Genomic DNA, 18,064 nt, shown 5'->3' on the forward strand with positions numbered 1-18,064 from the left:
TAAATGACTATTATTTATCACTATAACTCATAAAAAAATATTTTTGCTGCTCAAGTTACTGTGATTGAATAAAGAAATGATTTTAGGCAATATATGTGTTCGAATTAATTTTTTTTATTTAGGTGACAAAGCATCTGTTAGTAATGGCTGTTATAATGGAGTAGATTCCAGATAATGATTGCTATTTAAATTCGCAGAATGCTTACATGCAATATGAGACCTTGGAACCACCGAAGTATCTTGATAACAATACAATAGCTGCGTATTGTGTGAAGGTATGTTGGGCGTGCTTTTGAGGCAAGCCATGCGATTCAGGCGCTAGAGGGATCAAAAAAAAAGGGTGGCCAAATGGATTTGCATGCTTGTTCTAGGCTTCAGAAAAAGCGTTCGCCGTCTAGGATGGATCAAGGGTAGGCGTGGGAGGAAGGGAATTGGCCAAAACTTTTGCCTTGTGGAATTTTTGAGGATATTCTTGGCTTCCCTCCCTAAATTAGGGTGGTAATTTATTCTGCCCCATTGAATACCTATGTGATGACTCGTGCAGACGTGTGTTTAATCGCATATCAGTTATTTACTGGGTAGATCTTAAAAATTTATATAGGATTAAGAAATTCAAATAATACCTTTTGACCAACTTTTTTGGAAAGCCCTGAATTGTTACAAATGGTATCAAAGTAGATCTGGCCTATAACCTATGTGGACTAGAGATCTCTGCAACATAAGTATATTTGAGCTGACCGCGAGTGGATCATGGTGTTTGTGATTGAATTTGAATATATTTGGATCCTTAGCCTGGCGACAACACTAGGGCTTAAAGGAGAGGAGGATGTGATGATATGTGCGGGCGTGTATTTAGTCTCACATCAATTGTTCATTTAGTAGATCTTGGGTGCTTATATTGAATCAATGAATCCAAATAATACCTTCCGACTAGTTTTTTTTAATGAGATAATAGGTTGTTACAACCTGACCCGACCCAACTTTAACAGGTGGGTTTTATCCCACAAGCATTTGATTCGAGATAGATGCAGATAAAGTAATACCCGTTTTGAATGCAAACGGAATATATTCAACTTTTCACAAATTTTTTTCACTTTTCACCGCGGTCGCTTTACTCATATAAAAGATTGAACATATGAAAGTTAACAAGCCATTATGCTTAATTATTTATTTTTTCGTTTAAAAAATTATTTTTTATAAATTATTTTTTATTTATTATATTTTTATTATTGTTGAAATTTTGGCTGGTCATATTCTATATTTTTAACTTTTATCCTGTATAATATTATATAAAAAACTAATATTTATTTATATTTATTTATTTATTTAATTGGTATATATAAAAAAAATAAATTTTGTAGTTTTATGCAATTCGATCTGCCCAGTCAATCAATTGCATCTAACTCTAGCAGCCTCATCCCACTCCCAGATAAATATGAAGCGGATACGGACAAAAGCCTATGCGACACATATCTCGTTCGCTGCCATCCCTACCGACAAAGATTCATTGACTGTGGGGTCAAATTCTCTTATGTTGTGGGTCATCATTAGCTGGCACCCTTGGCGTTATAATCAACAACAATATTCCGAATAATAATCCCAACAATCTTCCACAGCTATAATCCAAATTATCATAATCTGTCCAATGTTCGGATTTAATTACATCAGTATTGACTCACATCTACTCAAAAAGTGGTGGAAAAGCAGGCCAGCGGTCAAAAGTCATAACAGCGTAGGAATCGGTGGAGCTCACCTTATACATGCCGTTCGACAAAAAAAAATTAGAGAAATTATTTGATGAACGGAATCTACCATAAACCTAACATGAATTCATCCTAATGCGTGTATTAGGATGATTTCATTCTAAATTTATAGCGAATCTGGTCTTTTAGAGCTTAATGTCGAATACATGTTGGGTGGGATTCGTTCGTTGTACCCACCCCAACTAAGTAATCAGCATATTAAATGTACTAACTTCTTGCCTCCAGCAAATTTAGTACATTGTGACATTCAAGTTTTATCAAATCAATAATATAAGAATAATGCGACATTATCGATGGGGTTATCGTTGAGTTTTACGCCGAAAAGCCAAAAGAGTGGGTGAGGTCAATTTCCTGCGACAGCGACTCGCCAGCGCAAGCCATTTAGCCATGCCCGCAATGCTAACTGTAGCCATTTTTCTCAGCATCGATCACCATCAGATTTATGACGCCCATTAGACCGGCGTACAGGTAGTCGGTACTCTCAGAATAGGTCAGTTTAGCCACCAGCAAGATTGGCTTAAAAGGACGACAATATCTTCTAGATATAAGAGTAACAATATATTATACTATTTGCTTCTGAAAATTATAATAAAATTGCTAATAATTGCATCCGATAAATAAAAATTTAGACATATTTAATAACTACAAAATTAAGTGGTGCAAGAAATAATTGGAGAGGCATGCTTGGAATGAGGTATGTAAGAACACTGCTCAAGAACAAATGTTATCTTCTCATACAAGTGTCGGGCAAGATTGTCCTCAAGGTACAGCAAAACCGGCTTAGCCCAAAACATCCTCTAATCGGTGTCGAGGTGTAAGCCCCAGGGCTCTTTCAGCTGTCCAAACAAAAAATAGACAATAGAAGGGTAGAGAGGCGGTAGGGGAAGATTTAAGAGAGAAAAATAGAGAAGTCTCGGAGAGGAAAGAAAATCAAAACTCAAGAAGAGCAGAACTCTCAGCTACTCGCACAAGACCTGATAGCCTGATCTGTGCTGTTGCTGAAACCGTGGGCCTGGAGCTTTTATATAGGCTTGATCCAAGTAGCTGCAGGAGAGGCCCATAGTGGCGTCGGTAGCTATGTAAATAAAAGTCTTAATGGGCTGCCGAATAGCATGTGCGCAGGACCCTATAATGGATATGTTATGTTATGTAATAGTTGTGTACACGTCCGTTACAGCAACGCAATATGAATCATTATGTCGCTAGCTTACAATAAAGCAAGATGAACAGTGCAGCTGACTGGGTCGCCTCTTATGTCGTCCGACACTCGGAAGAGTTTCTTTGGACATCAGTAGCTGATAGTCCCACTCCGTTATTTTCTTTACTTTCTTTTAATATGATTGGATGTAGAGTGGTATGAATGCCGTTCTCACCAAAAAAAAAAAAAAAAAAAAAAAAAAAAGAAGCATGGTCCCTATGAGACTTGTATCCTACGCTGAGAGAAATTTGCACCAAGAAGTATGGGGATAGCCGCCATATTATTAATCTCGAAGATGGATGGCCCTTCTTCATCATCGCAATGTGTTGTGTATCACACTTATAATGCCTCATTTAGAGGAACGAGAGCCATGCATCTTATCTTCCAGATAGATGATATGACAGCTATTCTTAACGATAGGGGGTACAAGAGTTGCAGAAACATAATTTCTATTTGAGCCAAATGCTTGCCGAATTGATAGATACGGGAAGGAGGAATTATTGTTTACGTTGCGTGCACCATATGATGGTACGTGCAGTCAATAATGAACGCTAGTTTTTATAGAACTTACTCATTAAGCACGTATCTTTGTGCATCATCACAGCAACCAGCGTTGTGATCATATTAGTGGACATAACTCCAAGCCAACTCCGAGGTGCGTCGGAGTTGGCGACCGTAAACCAAAAGGCAAGCAAGCTCAGGCTACGTTCAGCATCCCAAAGCGTCGAGGAGGACGAGCACCCTTCAACACCGTAGTTAGCTGGCAACCTATAGCACTCTTAAATGCTATATATATATATATATATATATTATATCTCATTCCCCAATACTAATTAAGGGGTCGTCAACTCACCATCCATCCAACCGTCCAGCAACTTGATCACACGGTGGCCATCAATCAAATCAGGTTGCTTCTGTACATGCTTCCGCCGTGCGCTAGAATCACATGGCCGCCTTTCCGACCTTTAAGTCTCTTTCTTGCTTTGACTTTTTATAATGTCCTCATCCTCAACACCCACAATCCACATGGTATTAGTTGTACAACATTATTTTCCACCAATATTTTAATGTACAGGCAATGAATTAGTTACCAAAAAATGATTAAATGGCATAAAAATAATCAATTTTTTCCTTAGATGGGGCTGCAGATTGGTACTATTCCGAGAGAATCTCTCTACAGTGGAACCTGGAGTTACTGGAGCAAAACAACAACAGGAATTGCGAGCCGATACCGGGGTTGTAAGAAATAAGGCCAAAGACCCCACTGCTTTTGAGGTTGTTCAAAAATAGGAGTTTGGAGCCTCTGGGCTTTCCTCCCATTCCAATGGCTTTTGCTGTGTTTTTTTTGATAGATGGGCAGTGCATGGGTTGGTCCTCTTGCAATTGGAATTTGCTGCTTGGAAGCTTATGTTGAGGAAGTGAAAGAAAGGACAGAATAGAAACTGCGCTTTTGGAGGGTCTCCCATCCATCTACTCTTTCCCCATTTTGGCTGTTTGGTTGGGGGGGAAATTGGGGAGTGGGTTCCTTGTGGGGGCTGCCCTAGAGTTTGGTGCTGGAGGTCAGCGGCATTGTTCCCCTGGGTTCTTGGTTTTGTTGGGATTGTGGCTTGTGGTGCGTTACTGGTGTTTGAGGTTTTGGTAGGGGGATGGTGGTGGATTTGGAGCTGGATCCTGGGGTTTTTAATGGCGGGTTTAGGTATGGAACTTCGTTGGGTCGGTGCCCTAGAATTGGTTCTGAGCTTGGATTGGTAGCTTGGTGAAGGTTTATGTGGTTCAGATGAGGAAGGCCTTGCTTGGAATGTCGTAAAGTTTGGATTTTGGGGTGGGTTAGTCCGGGCTTACTGGTTTCCGGCCTTGGTCTCTGGGGTTTTCTTGGGTGATACATAACATTGTCTATCTTTTGAGCTAAATACTGGTAATCTTTCAACCGGTTTTTTGGTTTCTGCTGGTATTTCCAGGTTGACTTTTTTCAGGGTTTTTTTCAATAAAAATTTTGGGTTTGGGTATGCAGTAGAAGGATTTTGGTTTTGAAACAGAGTGCCTATCTTTAAGAGCTTCAGGTCTTGGTGTTGTTGAGGTGATATGCTTCTGTGAGATCTTATAACTTCGCTGTAGAGACTTGATGTCCCTAGATTCAGGTGTCTGTTTAGAGGTTGGTATCATGGATCTGTGGTTCTCCGGGCTCTTATAACACGCCAGTAGAAGAGACGTGTGCTCTTAGAGATTCTTAAGGTTCTCTAGGCGCAGCTTTTGTTTTCGAGTGTTACTTAGGCCCTAGCCAGGTTTTTTTTCAGGTTCCTTGCCCTGTTCTTTCTTTCCTTCTTAGGTTGAGTAATATGGCCTGTACGAAGCTGGGATCAAAAACTGATGCTTTCCAACGGCAAGGACAAGCCTGGTATGCGGCATTCTCTTCCTGTAGAATTAATTGATTATATTATCATAATCTTTTGAAACGTCCTTTTGATGCATTTATTTTGTTCTGTTTGTGGTATTATTATGTATGATCAGTCAAAATTAGTTAACGTGTTTGATCTGATAATCCAGGGTCTACATGAGGAGTGTAATTGTGTGCACAACCTGTTACTTCTGGTATACTTTGTGGATTTAGGAATCTGTTTGCCTTTACTTTGACATTTGGTACATATTTATAAAATGGACCATAAACTTATGAGTAGGACATCAAAAGTATAATTGCCACGCATAATCTTTTTACTATCTGGACATTATTTTTTGAACTGCTCTGATAATGTATTATTGGACATTGGGGTCTCTAGTCAACCACTACATAACCTTGTTGATTGCTTGCTTCATCTACACTCTGTATGATTTATGTAACTTTCTTTGACTTGGTATTCCATATGTGAGGATGTCGTGAATTAAAAAAAATGTGTGATTGAATTTAAATAAATGATATTTTGTATACCCCAACTGATTTTTTCTTATATTATCCTTTTTTTCTTCTGCATAAATGTTCTGTAAAAACTATATTCGAGAGGAATCTGATAATATCAAATAATTCATCTGTGTTAAAACTTCAACTGCAGTGTCCATGATGAGCGAAACCCATGTTGAAGGCACTCTAGTGGAAAATCAGCCAATTCGGAGTTTTACCTCTTACATAGAAACCCATTTCCTTATGACCTTTGTCAGCTGTGCAGTTGATTACCAATATTTCAGTGAATTGTGTAATGCTATTTTTTCTTTGGAGTTTATTTTTGAAGGAGTGACTTCAGCAGTGATTCGATCAGGCATCGAGTAACGGTTTGCCCTTGGATGCAAAAAGAATTAGGAGCACTTTCAAGGAGTTTGACTCTAATATTTTTTACACGTCGAATTGTGTGGAAGCAAGTTTAGTTGTACCTTTTCCATAAGATTGTAATTATTAGATTCCAATATAGCAAAATCAAATAGGTGCACTAAATTTGGTGAACCACAAGTGGTTTAGATAGATTCTAACATCAGTAGAGTCTAGAGCTATGTTCTAGTAAGCTTAAAAGCACTTATGTCTGGGGAAGGAACAACTATGGAGCATATGCAGCACAAAAGCTTATACTATATGAGCCTTTTCTTTATAGCGAGATCATGTCGCTGTTGAATAGGTCTCAAATTTGCTCTACAAGTAGCAAACAACTCTTGTTTGTATGCATTCTACTATATAACGCAAGTGCCTTCAGTGCTCAGCTATGTGGTTGGTTGTCACAGGTGCAAGACAAAATAAAGCTTCCTATAGTTTTTTTTCTGTTAACGTGGTTACTTGAGAATGCCAATCAGGAGATGAAAGCAAAATCTCCCTTTATCTTAGGTTATCACATTTTCCTCTAACATACACACAGGTGCCCAACTTGAATGAAAGAGCACAGCCATGTACGTTCCTATCTCTCATGGAGATAGGAACGTACAATATAGCCTGTTCCTCTCTATTGATGTATCATCATAGAACTTTTTGCTTGCAAGTACATTGTTTGCAAGGTCATAATTGTTACCGCTATTCTGCAAACGCATCTTCTGAACATCTTGTTAGATTTAAATGGCAGTGGCTTAAAAGGTATTGCCATCTCCCTTCCAATTTGATGCTGCTGAATTTTCCTAGGCTTCTGATTTTGATATGCTGAATGCTTCTTTAACAAGTATCTTCTAATCTTCCCTTCAAATGCATGCTATTCCTTGCACTGAGGTTCGCAGATGGAATATTTATCGTACGTTTATAGTGCGAGACATGCTTGTGTCTTCATGTTTGAGGCATATTAAAGACGAATGGAATTGATGAGTTGCAATTTCTCAAATATTTTATATCTTTTGTGTTTGAGCAGTAGATGAGATGAGATTTGGCAGCATGTGGACCTGCTCTTATCTAGACTGGAATGCTAACACTACAGAATGTTGGAGTACACAATGATACCCTTTGTACCCCAAAATTTTAGCATCCTGCCTATATTTGCTCAAAATACCGGTACTTGGTATTGTATGCTGATATATTTTATCAAGGATATTTTTCTGCAAGTGATTGCTCTATAATCTCAACTATTCAACTGCTGAAGATATTTGTTAAAAGCTCCCAGACATCAAGTGTTGCACCTTTTTCATCATGCTCTTCAGATAATATGGCAGGAAATATGATTTCATAGATTGTGTTTTTGGAGATAGTTGTTGGTTGCTTTAGTTCCGAGTGAATGCATAAAGCCCTGCTGATCCTGACCAAATGCAAGGATTTCCTTCTGCAAATATTTATAGCTTCTTTGCTCATTTATATAGTTTAAAGATTTAATCTGTTTAAACATGCTGTTAGTGTCTTGTTTATTTTGAACAGCTAGATGTATATTTGTTTTTTTTAGCCAACTTTCTAGAAACTTCAGTGACTAATGCGTGAACATAGCTTAACATGTCAGGATGATAAAACATATATTTGGAAATTACCTTATGATGTATGATGATCCTCGGTGTCCATAGTTCAATCTTAGTTGCATGAGGATGATTTATTGGCTTGTGCATTTTGCAGGTTCTGCACAACTGGGCTTCCTAGTGATGTTACCGTTGAAGTCGGAGACATGTCGTTCCATCTTCACAAGGTAAAGTCTTAATTAATGAAATTAAACTGGCCCATACTCATTTGATGAGTATCTTTTGATTCTGTTCTAAATTGATGTCGCATGGTGCTATGATGTCATTCTATTGGGTTAGGCTATTGATCTCAGTTTTATGAGCATTTTTTTATTTTGGTAATGTAACCATCTATTTTGCAACATTTCTTGTTGGAGGATACCAAGAAAATTGCGGATGTCCTTTTGTTATACAATTTCTTCATCTTTTGTCAACAAATATTACCAAAATGTAAGTTTCCTAATAACCAGAACCATGAGTGGTCAATCTTACACGAGTGCATGTGTGTTCTTTCTTTTGTTTTTTTTTTGGAATTAGGGTACATAAAAGTGAAATCTGAAAGGATATAAATTTTGGCGATAAAAGTTTCTGTTATAAGATGTGCCAAGACTGCATGTTAATCATACCAAAGGAAAATTTAGATAAGTGATTCAATCTATGTATCGAAAGGTTTCTTTAGTGAAAATTATCATTATTTACTTTGTTGCCCAATCTGGTCCATCAACTTTCCTTTCCTGTGGGGAATAATCTTGGTAAGCAGTGATTCTCGTATTTTGCATAAGCGCAACAAAAATGTATAGTTCATATATATGCTTTGATTTTTCTTTTGTAAGTTTGTCGAATGTAGCAATTTTACTTTTCTCTCCATCTTTCTGATCAAAGTTTAATTTCTTTCTTTGTCCGGTCAAAACTTTAAAGCACTAGTAATGCAAAATGTTGTGTTCTGTTGTCCGTGACATCTTTTCTAATTTCCACTAATATGGCAATAATTCTTTCCTACAGTTCCCTCTGCTGTCCAAGAGCAGTCTTCTGGAGAAATTAATCAAGGAGAAATCTGACGATGAGGAGGGCTGTGTCATACAGCTATATGATGTTCCTGGTAGTGCCGAAGCATTTGAAATAGTTGCCAAGTTCTGCTACGGCATGAAGTTAGAACTTACTGCATCAAATGTTGTTTACCTACGCTGTGCTGCCGAGCATCTTCAGATGACAGAAGAAATTGCAGAGGGCAACTTGATCGCTCAGACTGAAACCTTCCTTAACCAAGTAGTACTCCGTAGCTGGAAGGATTCATTAAAAGCACTCCAAACATGCAGTGATCTTCTCCCACATGCTGAAAATCTTCAAATTGTAAAGAGATGCATCGAGTCATTAGCTGTTAAAGCATGCACAGATCCAAATCTATTTGGCTGGCCAATGATGGAGCATGGTGTCATGCAAAGCCCTGGTGGGAGTGTCTTGTGGAATGGTATAAGCACAGGAGCCAGGCCTAGACAATGTAGCTCAGATTGGTGGTATGAGGATGCCTCATCATTGAGTCTACCCATGTATAAGAGGCTGATCTCGGTCATGGAATCTCGAGGCATCAGACAAGAGATGATTGCTGGATCATTGACTTATTATGCCAAAAGGTATCTTCCAGGACTGAATAGACGTCATAGTCAGGGATCTGTAGCTTTGACGGCTGCACCATCTGAAGAAGAACAGAAAAATCTGCTCGAAGAGATCGATAGCTTGCTGCCTTTTCAGAAGGGTACAACATCAACTAAAGTTTTGTTGGGGCTTCTTCGCACTGCCATGATTCTGCGAGCTAGCCCATCATGCATTTCTAACCTGGAGAAAAGAATAGGAATGCAGCTAGACCAGGCCACCTTGGAAGATCTACTTCTGCCAAACTTCTCGTACTCTATGGAAACACTTTATAATGTAGACTGTGTCCAGAGAATTCTTGTACACTTCTTAGCCATGGATCAGGCAACTGGCGGGGCCTCTTCTGGTTTGGTTGATGATGAGCAGCTGATGGGCTCGCCTTCTTTGACACCATTAACTACCGTTGCTAAGCTAATTGATGGGTACCTGGCGGAGGTTGCACCTGATATTAACTTGAAGCTGCCAAAGTTTCAATCTTTGGCTGCTGCAGTACCTGATTATGGCCGACCGCTGGATGATGGACTCTATCGTGCCATCGACATATATTTAAAGGTAATTGTTCTCACATTTGTTCATGACCCTTCATTCGATAATAAGTAGCTCATACTACTTTTCACAAATAAATGATATCAAGCTTCCTGTTTATCCGAAAAATAGGCTCTCTTTATTGAAATGCTTGTTTTGCCATGAAGGATTAGTTTTATAAAAACAGATATGGATCTCGATCATTTTTCTTTCTAGAATCTTAGGTACAATTTTCTTTCCTCGTCCTAATATTCTGGGGTCAAAAATAGTTTCTAAATTCAGTTCATCAATACATGTTACAGGCACACCCATGGCTCACGGAGGCGGACAGGGAACAACTCTGCCGGCTGATGGACTGCCAGAAGCTCTCCCTGGAAGCCTGCACTCATGCTGCCCAGAACGAGCGACTCCCACTGCGAGTGGTAGTTCAAGTCCTCTTTTTCGAGCAGCTTCAATTGAGGACCTCAATTGCAGGTTGCTTGCTTGTCTCTGACAACCTCGACGGGTCGCGTCCCCTAAGGAGCGGCCTTGTAGGCTCAAGCGAGGGTGGTGGGTGGGCAACTGCTGTTAGGGAGAATGAAGTCTTGAAAGTAGGCATGGACCACATGAGGATGAGGGTATCCGAGCTTGAGAAAGAGTGCTCAAGCATGCGCCAAGAGATTGAGAAGTTGGGCCGGGGGAGGAGCGGGTGGAGCAGTGTCCCGAGGAAGTTTGGATTTAGGATGAAGTCCCAGATGTGCAGTGCTCAGGAGAGTTCCGTCAGCGAACAGCACAAGAATGGGACCGGGAAGATTGAGAAGCTGCAGGCGAAGCTTACAAAGCACAAGAAACACTTGCCTGCAGATATGTGAACTTTCACATGACTCCGTTATTATTTTGCTGCTCTCATGTCTTGCAATAAAACTGCGAATTCGAATCCTTTTGGTCTCTTTCTGTTTTCTGTCTGCCTTTTCTTTTATCTGAGGCTCCCACCCTTTCTCTACTATGGAAGATGGGAATGTCTGGCCCTTGGTTTTCCTTCGTGCTGCTTCTTGTAAGTTGAAATTGTAATGCTGGAATTGCAAATTGGAGAACATCTCTTGAAAAAAATGTTTCAGAGTCCTTGTCATATAAATTACTTCTGCATTGCCATTATCATCATTGATATCATCATCATTTCCAAATTCATGATGGTCTCATATAATATTTAGAAGCTAGTTAATAAGTAGAACAGGGAATTCAATTAATAAAAGGGGTTGTTGCATTAACTAGTTATCAATCCATGTTTCTGAAATCAGTTAAGTGGATGCGTAGGTACCATTCTACATCTATTTTTGTTCTTCTTTGATTTTTTTTTTTTTTTCAGTTTGTTTTTAAGAGGCTAGAATGTAATACCAAGTGTTTGCCTCAGACCAAAATGGTCCATTAGGTATGGAGGCCAGAACATGAATTGAAGCTAAATGCAGGGCATCTCGCTAATTTTTTGTATAGCATTTGGGCACAGCCTGCCAACATGGATTTAACCGGACAAGCCTATTCCCCAACTGCCTATCCTGAGGTTTCAAAAGATCTTGTCCCACTTTTAAATTAAACGTAGATCCAGGTAGGTATGGCGCCAATTTATTTCTATTTCGCTGCTGAAGAAACTTTAGGAATTGAAGAAGCTGGATGTTTCTTTCTTCTTCTTTTTTCCATCAGTAGCTAACATCTTTGGAAGTGATTTAGGTCCTACACTCATCAGTGGTCCCGTGTAGTGCAGGACCACTGGCTGCGGTTTCTGGGCTCCGAGGTATCACAAATCTAAAACCTTGCCAATCATGGATCATGATGGCGATCCAATGGTCTGGTGAGTGTGGGGACCCAAACCTCTCTCATTCTCTTGCATAATCAAAGATGCAAGTAGGTCTTCTGTTCATCCAATGGTCTGGTGTGGGGACCCAAACCTCTCTCATTCTCTTGCATAATCAAAGATGCAAGTAGGTCTTCTGTTCACGAGGCAGGCTGGGTATGAAGAAAAGAATGAGAGCTTCCAAGAAAATATACTAGAGGTGAAAGATCTTCAATTCTTTATATACTGCTTATTTTAGCATTGTTCTTCCTGAGCTGATATAAAATCTCCAACCTAAAATCTCTGTTCTAGTATTTTTCTTAAAAACAAACTGAAAACAATGTATTGTGATGCCATCGAAAGTTTTAATAGGACTACTGCATGCTAGGTATCATGGATAATAATTCTTGAGGTTTACTTCTGTTCGCTCATTGTCTCCACAAATCACATAGTCAGCTCTTGATCTTCTTCACTTATTGTTCTTGCTTTCATCTATTTCTTTTATTCAAATCGATTGCTAGTTCGAACCATATTTATATTCTAAAGCAATTTTTATTCTTTGGTTCACTTGAATCCTGTAATATTGTTTCTGTGAAACTGAGGAGAATTTGCTACTCCGAACGATTTTTATTAAGTTTTCTTTTTCTAAAGCAATTTTTATTCTTTGGTTCACTTGAATCCTGTAATATTGTTTCTGTGAAACTGAGGAGAATTTGCTACTCCGAACGATTTTTATTAAGTTTTCTTTTATATCGTTCTTAATTTTTATGTATTTTCTTCTCTTCTTGGGAAGAAACTCTAATGATCTTGGTTAGTTTAATTTTGACTACTTTTAATTTAAATTTCTTGAAGTCGTTTCTTAGACATTCATTGCTGAAGTCATATGTTATCTTGCAACCTTCTTCATTAATGATTCATTTTTGAGATAGCTATGTTATTTGCACATCATTGTCTCTGTAAACTATTTAGGTATCACTTAATAGTCTATTATCTGAAGTTGTTTCTTCGGCTCTTTGAAACTATGGTTGCTCTCTGGAAGCATTATTATAATTTTGTTTGGCATTTCGGCCGTTTTAGTGCCCAAATGCTCTCTGGAAGCATTTGGGCACAGCCTGCCAACATGGATTTAACCGAACAAGCCTGTTCCCCAACTGCCTATTCTGAGGTTTCAGAAGGCCTTGTCCCATTTTTAAATTAAACGTAGATCCGGGTAGGTATGGCGCCAGTTTATTTCTATTTTGCTGCTGAAGAAACTTTAGGAATTGAAGAAGCTGGATATTTCTTTCTTCTTCTTTTTTCCACCAGTAGCTATCATCTTTGGGAGTGATTTAGATCCTACACTCATCAGACCAACAAGTGGTCCCGTGCAGTGCAGGACCACTGGATCACCATCATGATCTGTGAATGCGGTTTCTGGGCTCCGAGGTATCACAAATCTAAAACCTTGCCAATCATGGATCATGATGGCGATCCAACGGTCCGGCATTGGTCCGATGAGCGTGGGGACCCAAACCTCTCTCATTCTCTTGCATAATCAAAGATGCAAGTAGGTCTTCTGTTCACGAGGTAGGCTGGGCTTAGCCCAATGTATAACTTAAGATAGTCAGGCCCGAGCCTTTGGATTTCGGACCAGGCATCGGGCTTCCTTGACTTATTCATCTAATCTTTACCCATGGCAATCATAGCCGTCAATTTAGAAGTATGTAACCATCAAAGATGTGGCGGTAGACATTGAGGGCAATGCCGATATGGCCGGTGTTACAATGGGTGTTGATGAGGATGTTATACTGGGGACAATTAGACTAGTTGAACAAAAAAGTGAAGAGGATGACGACGTCGTTGAGGCAGCGGGTGCTGAGCATCAAGGCCATGAGGCATTGCAGGTGAAGACAATGGGATGGATGGAGGAGAAAACAACATGGTAGGTGGTGGTAAGAGGTAAAACCATTAGTTCATGACCTCTTAACTCTGAAGACATGTTCTGTAGTTGCAACTGTTGGTTTGACAACTTCATAATTTGCTATTGCAAGAGTACTAGAAATGCTACCATCAGTTTGGATAAAAATGTAAATAAGAGGTCAAAGGACAAACATTGTTGCAATAGAATAAATTACACATTTACAACTTAATACTAAAAAAAATTACTCAACAGAAGTAATGTGTTTGTACAACTATGGGCAAAACAAAAAAACTCATTAAGCTACCATTTCCTCAGAAAATCAAACATAATCATTTACTACTACTTGAAAATGATAATTTGCCACCTTTAAAACACATTGATTTTTCATAATTGCGGGAAGCAAAAAAAACACGGTGCAAGGAGGGGAAATAAATAAAAAGAAATCTAAGTGAAATAGCTAGCAAGATAAGAATGTTATTATTTAAACAATGGTGCAAAAAAGAAACAACATGCATACTCCTCTCGAGCATGATAGTTGAATCATATCAGAAAAACACTTCTAAAATCATTCTTAACTACTTGTCTTTTTGGTTTCCAGAAAAAAGTAGGGTCCACAGACTGAGCTAGCAGCATACAAGAGCATCAATATTTGTTATCTTTTTTGAGCAGCTAAGTGACTTTAGATCTATTTTGATGGGTAAAACCACAGAATGTTCTTAACATGATGCTTGGTAAACCCCTTAATTCTCTTTCGATCTACATTTTCTTATTTTCTGAATATATATTTATATTTGAAACTGATTTCTCACAAGTGTTTTTTCACTGCATTTCTTATGGAGTATACTAGAGTACCTATAGAACATGGCTACGATGGGTTAACTATGATCTTGTTGAAAATCGAAGTTTATGTGACGAAGATAAGACTAGATCATATATCCAAGTAGAGATTAAATATAATGTTCACTTTTTTATGGATTAGCTAACTCATCAGGCTTTATTTTAAAACAAAAAACTCTTCGTTTGCAAAGCGGATTCCATATTTAAATTGTATTTCAATTTTTCAGTTTTGCATTTTCTTGAATAGTTTGTACTTGTTTTGTTGTTCTTAGAGCTACTTATTTGTTAAATTTATGCAATTATAAGTTAATAACTATTTGGGTTATATTTTGTTGCATCTTTTGTGTCCATCTTTTTGATCTAGAATTAGTTTCTGATTTATACTGGCTTATGGAAATGAAACTTTTTGTGAATGTTGTTTTTAGGTTTGCAATAATGGGGGCAACCTAAATAAACAATTTTAGAAGTGTTTTTCTAATATGATTTAACTATCATGCTCGAGAGGAGTATGCATGTTGTTTCTTTTTTGCACCATTGTTTAAATAATAACATTCTTATCTTGCTAGCTATTTCACTTAGATTTCTTTTTATTATTTTCCCCTCCTTGCACCGTGTTTTTTTGCTTCCCACAATTATGAAAAATCAATGTGCTTTAAAGGTGGCAAATTATCATTTTCAAGTAGTAGTAAATGATTATGTTTGATTTTCTGAGGAAATGGTAGCTTAATGAGTTCTTTTGTTTTGCCCATAGTTGTACAAACACATTACTTCTGTTGAGTAATTTTTTTTAGTATTAAGTTGTAAATGTGTAATTTATTCTTTTGCAACAATGTTTGTCCTTTGACCTCTTATTTACATTTTTATCCAAACTGATGGTAGCATTTCTAGTACTCTTGCAATAGCAAATTATGAAGTTGTCAAACCAACAGTTGCAACTACAAACATGTCTTCAGGATTAAGAGGTCATGAACTAATGGTTTTACCTCTTACCACCACCTACCGTGTTGTTTTCTCCTCCATCCATCCCATTGTCTTCACCTGCAATGCCTCATGGCCTTGATGCTCAGCACCCGCTGCCTCAACGACATCGTCATCCTCTTTACTTTTTTCTTCAACTAGTCTAATTGTCCCTAGTATAACATCCTCATCAACACCCATTGTAACACCGGCCATATCGGCATTGCCCTCAATGTCTACCGCCACATCTTTGATGGTTACATACTTCTAAATTGACGGCTATGATTGCCATGGGTAAAGATTAGATGAATAAGTCAAGGAAGCCCGATGCTTGGTCCGAAATCCAAAGGCTCGGGCCTGACTATCTTAAGTTATACATTGGGCTAAGCCCAGCCTGCCTCGTGAACAGACCTACTTGCATCTTTGATTATGCAAGAGAATGAGAGAGGTTTGGGTCCCCACGCTCATCGGACCAATGCCAGACCATTGGATCGCCATCATGATCCATGATTGGCAAGGTTTTAGATTTGTGATACCTCGGAGCCCAGAAACCGCATTCACAGATCATGATGGTGATCCAATGGTCCTGCACTGCACGCGACCACCTGTTGGTTTGATGAGTGTAGGATCTAAATCACTCCCAAAGATGATAGCTACTGGTGGAAAATAGAAGAAGAAAGAAACATCCAGCTTCTTCAATTCCTAAAGTTTCTTCAGCAGCAAAATAGAAATAAACTGGCGCCATACCTACCCGGATCTACGTTTAATTTAAAAATGGCATAAGGCCTTCTGAAACCTCAGAATAGGCAGTTGGGGAACAGGCTTGTCCGGTTAAATCCATGTTGGCAGGCTGTGCCCAAATGCTCTCTGTTGTCCGGTTAAATCCATGTTGGCAGGCTGTGCCCAAATGCTTCCAGAGAGCATTTGGGCACTAAAACGGCCGAAATGCCAAACAAAATTATAATAATGCTTCCAGAGAGCAACCATAGTTTCAAAGAGCCGAAGAAACAACTTCAGAGAATAGACTATTAAGTGATAACTAAATAGTTTATAGAGACGATGCGCAAATAACATAGCTATCTCAAAAATGAATCATTAATGAAGAAGGTTGCAAGATAACATATGACTTCAGCAGTGAATCTCTAAGAAACGACTTCAAGAAATTTAAATTAAAAGTAGTCAAAATTAAACTAACCAAGATCATTAGAATTTCTTCCCAAGAAGAGAAGAAAATACATAAAAATTAAGAACGATATAAAAGAAAACTTAATAAAAATCGTTCGGAGTAGCAAATTCTCCTCAGTTTCACAGAAACAATATTACAGGATTCAAGTGAACCAAAGAATAAAAATTGCTTTAGAATATAAATATGGTTCGACAAGCAATCGATTTGAATAAAAGAAATAGATGAAAGCAAGAACAATAAGTGAAGAAGATCAAGAACTGACTATGTGATTTGTGGAGACAATGAGTGAACAGAAGTAAACCTCAAGAATTATTATCCATGATACCTAGCATGCAGTAGTCCTATTAAAACTTTCGATGGCATCACAATACATTGTTTTCAGTTTGATTTTAAGAAAAATACTAGAACAGAGATTTTTTTCACCCGAATTCTCCCAACACAGCCCCCTGGGTTGGAGATTTTATATCAGCTCAGGAAGAACAATGCTAAAATAAGCAGTATATAAAGAATTGAAGATCTTTCACCTCTAGTATATTTTCTTGGAATCTCCCATTCTTTTCTTCATACCCATCATTCCTTTCCACCAGCGCCCTCTCGATCCTCCTGATCTTCTTTTCCCATCATCACTTCCATCAGAGTCCTCCCCATCCATCTAGGATGCCATCATCGACAAGATCTATATCACCTTCACCCTCTACCCCCTTTCTGCTTAAAAATTCCATTCATATTTGGTTAGAAAATGTAACGGGGCACAATATTTTAAAAATCAGAGCAAAAATTAAAAATAAAGACAAAAAAAAAAACAGAAAAGAAATTGGTCCAAAGCAAGCTCACCACGATCCTCCTTTTCTTCATATCTGCTCGGCTGAGGGTACCGACCCTGCGTCAGTTCCTATGGTTTCAGGGAACTCAAAGAAACAGAAAAACAAGAAGAATGCCAACCAAGAAATATAAGAAACAGGAGAAGAATAAAAAATTCAGAAGCTAGAACCCTTCAAGAATCGATGAAAACCCTCATCGGCACAAGAAACCATTAATGTCCATCGAAACTCAAGCAAGTGAAACAAGAACCACGACCGTAGGACAGAAACCCTCGGCATTGGGTCAAAACCCAAGCAGGGTCAGGAATCACATAAAGAAGGAAGAAGAAAAGGAGAGAAGGGGAAGAGAGAGAGGAGAGATGGCGTACCGAAAGCACCGAGAGGCTCCGGTAGGCGAATCAGTCGTACAGACCGGGGATCATGGACTTCCACCGCTCGGCTCGGCGAGAGACCCCATTCTTTCCTTCATCTGCCTCTCCCTTCTCCCCTCTCTCCCCCTCTCCGTGTGCGCTGTGCCGCCTGAAACGAGAGGGGCTCTACTT

General features: G+C 38.7%; 1 protein-coding gene and 1 long non-coding RNA gene across 3 annotated transcripts; one reads left to right on the top strand and one right to left on the bottom strand.

Annotated features, from left to right (window-relative positions):
* The first annotated feature begins 4,157 nt into the window (after positions 1-4,157).
* LOC103703645 (BTB/POZ domain-containing protein At1g30440-like) lies at positions 4,158-11,148 on the top strand. Its single transcript, XM_008786565.4, has 4 exons — positions 4,158-5,356; positions 7,958-8,027; positions 8,842-10,041; positions 10,317-11,148. Exons 1-4 carry the CDS (start codon positions 5,298-5,300, stop codon positions 10,863-10,865), a joined length of 1,878 nt encoding a protein of 625 aa, XP_008784787.1. The 5' UTR covers positions 4,158-5,297; the 3' UTR covers positions 10,866-11,148.
* On the bottom strand, positions 10,900-18,062 carry LOC108511165. Of its 2 annotated transcripts, none has more exons than XR_001879228.3 (3): positions 17,536-17,881; positions 17,226-17,406; positions 10,900-11,134 (listed from the first exon to the last, which is right to left on the bottom strand). It is a non-coding gene; the product is annotated as an uncharacterized LOC108511165 (long non-coding RNA). The 2 variants fall into 2 exon arrangements; XR_005506578.1 differs by lacking the exon at positions 10,900-11,134 and adding an exon at positions 17,891-18,062 and having other exon boundaries at positions 16,374-17,406; positions 17,536-17,609.
* Between the last annotated feature and the right edge of the window lie 2 nt (positions 18,063-18,064).

This window comes from Phoenix dactylifera, chromosome 16 (genome assembly GCF_009389715.1).
Source record: "Phoenix dactylifera cultivar Barhee BC4 chromosome 16, palm_55x_up_171113_PBpolish2nd_filt_p, whole genome shotgun sequence".
Classification (NCBI taxonomy): domain Eukaryota; kingdom Viridiplantae; phylum Streptophyta; class Magnoliopsida; order Arecales; family Arecaceae; genus Phoenix; species Phoenix dactylifera.

What these genes read in the sequence shown, in the direction of transcription:
- LOC103703645 (XM_008786565.4), top strand. Translation starts at nt 5,298, where the DNA reads ATGGCCTGTACGAAGCTGGGATCAAAAACTGATGCTTTCCAACGGCAA. An exon ending in CAACGGCAAGGACAAGCCTG is followed by an intron (nt 5,357 to 7,957) that starts GTATGCGGCATT and finishes TGCATTTTGCAG; the next exon opens with GTTCTGCACAACTGGGCTTC. An exon ending in TGTCGTTCCATCTTCACAAG is followed by an intron (nt 8,028 to 8,841) that starts GTAAAGTCTTAA and finishes TCTTTCCTACAG; the next exon opens with TTCCCTCTGCTGTCCAAGAG.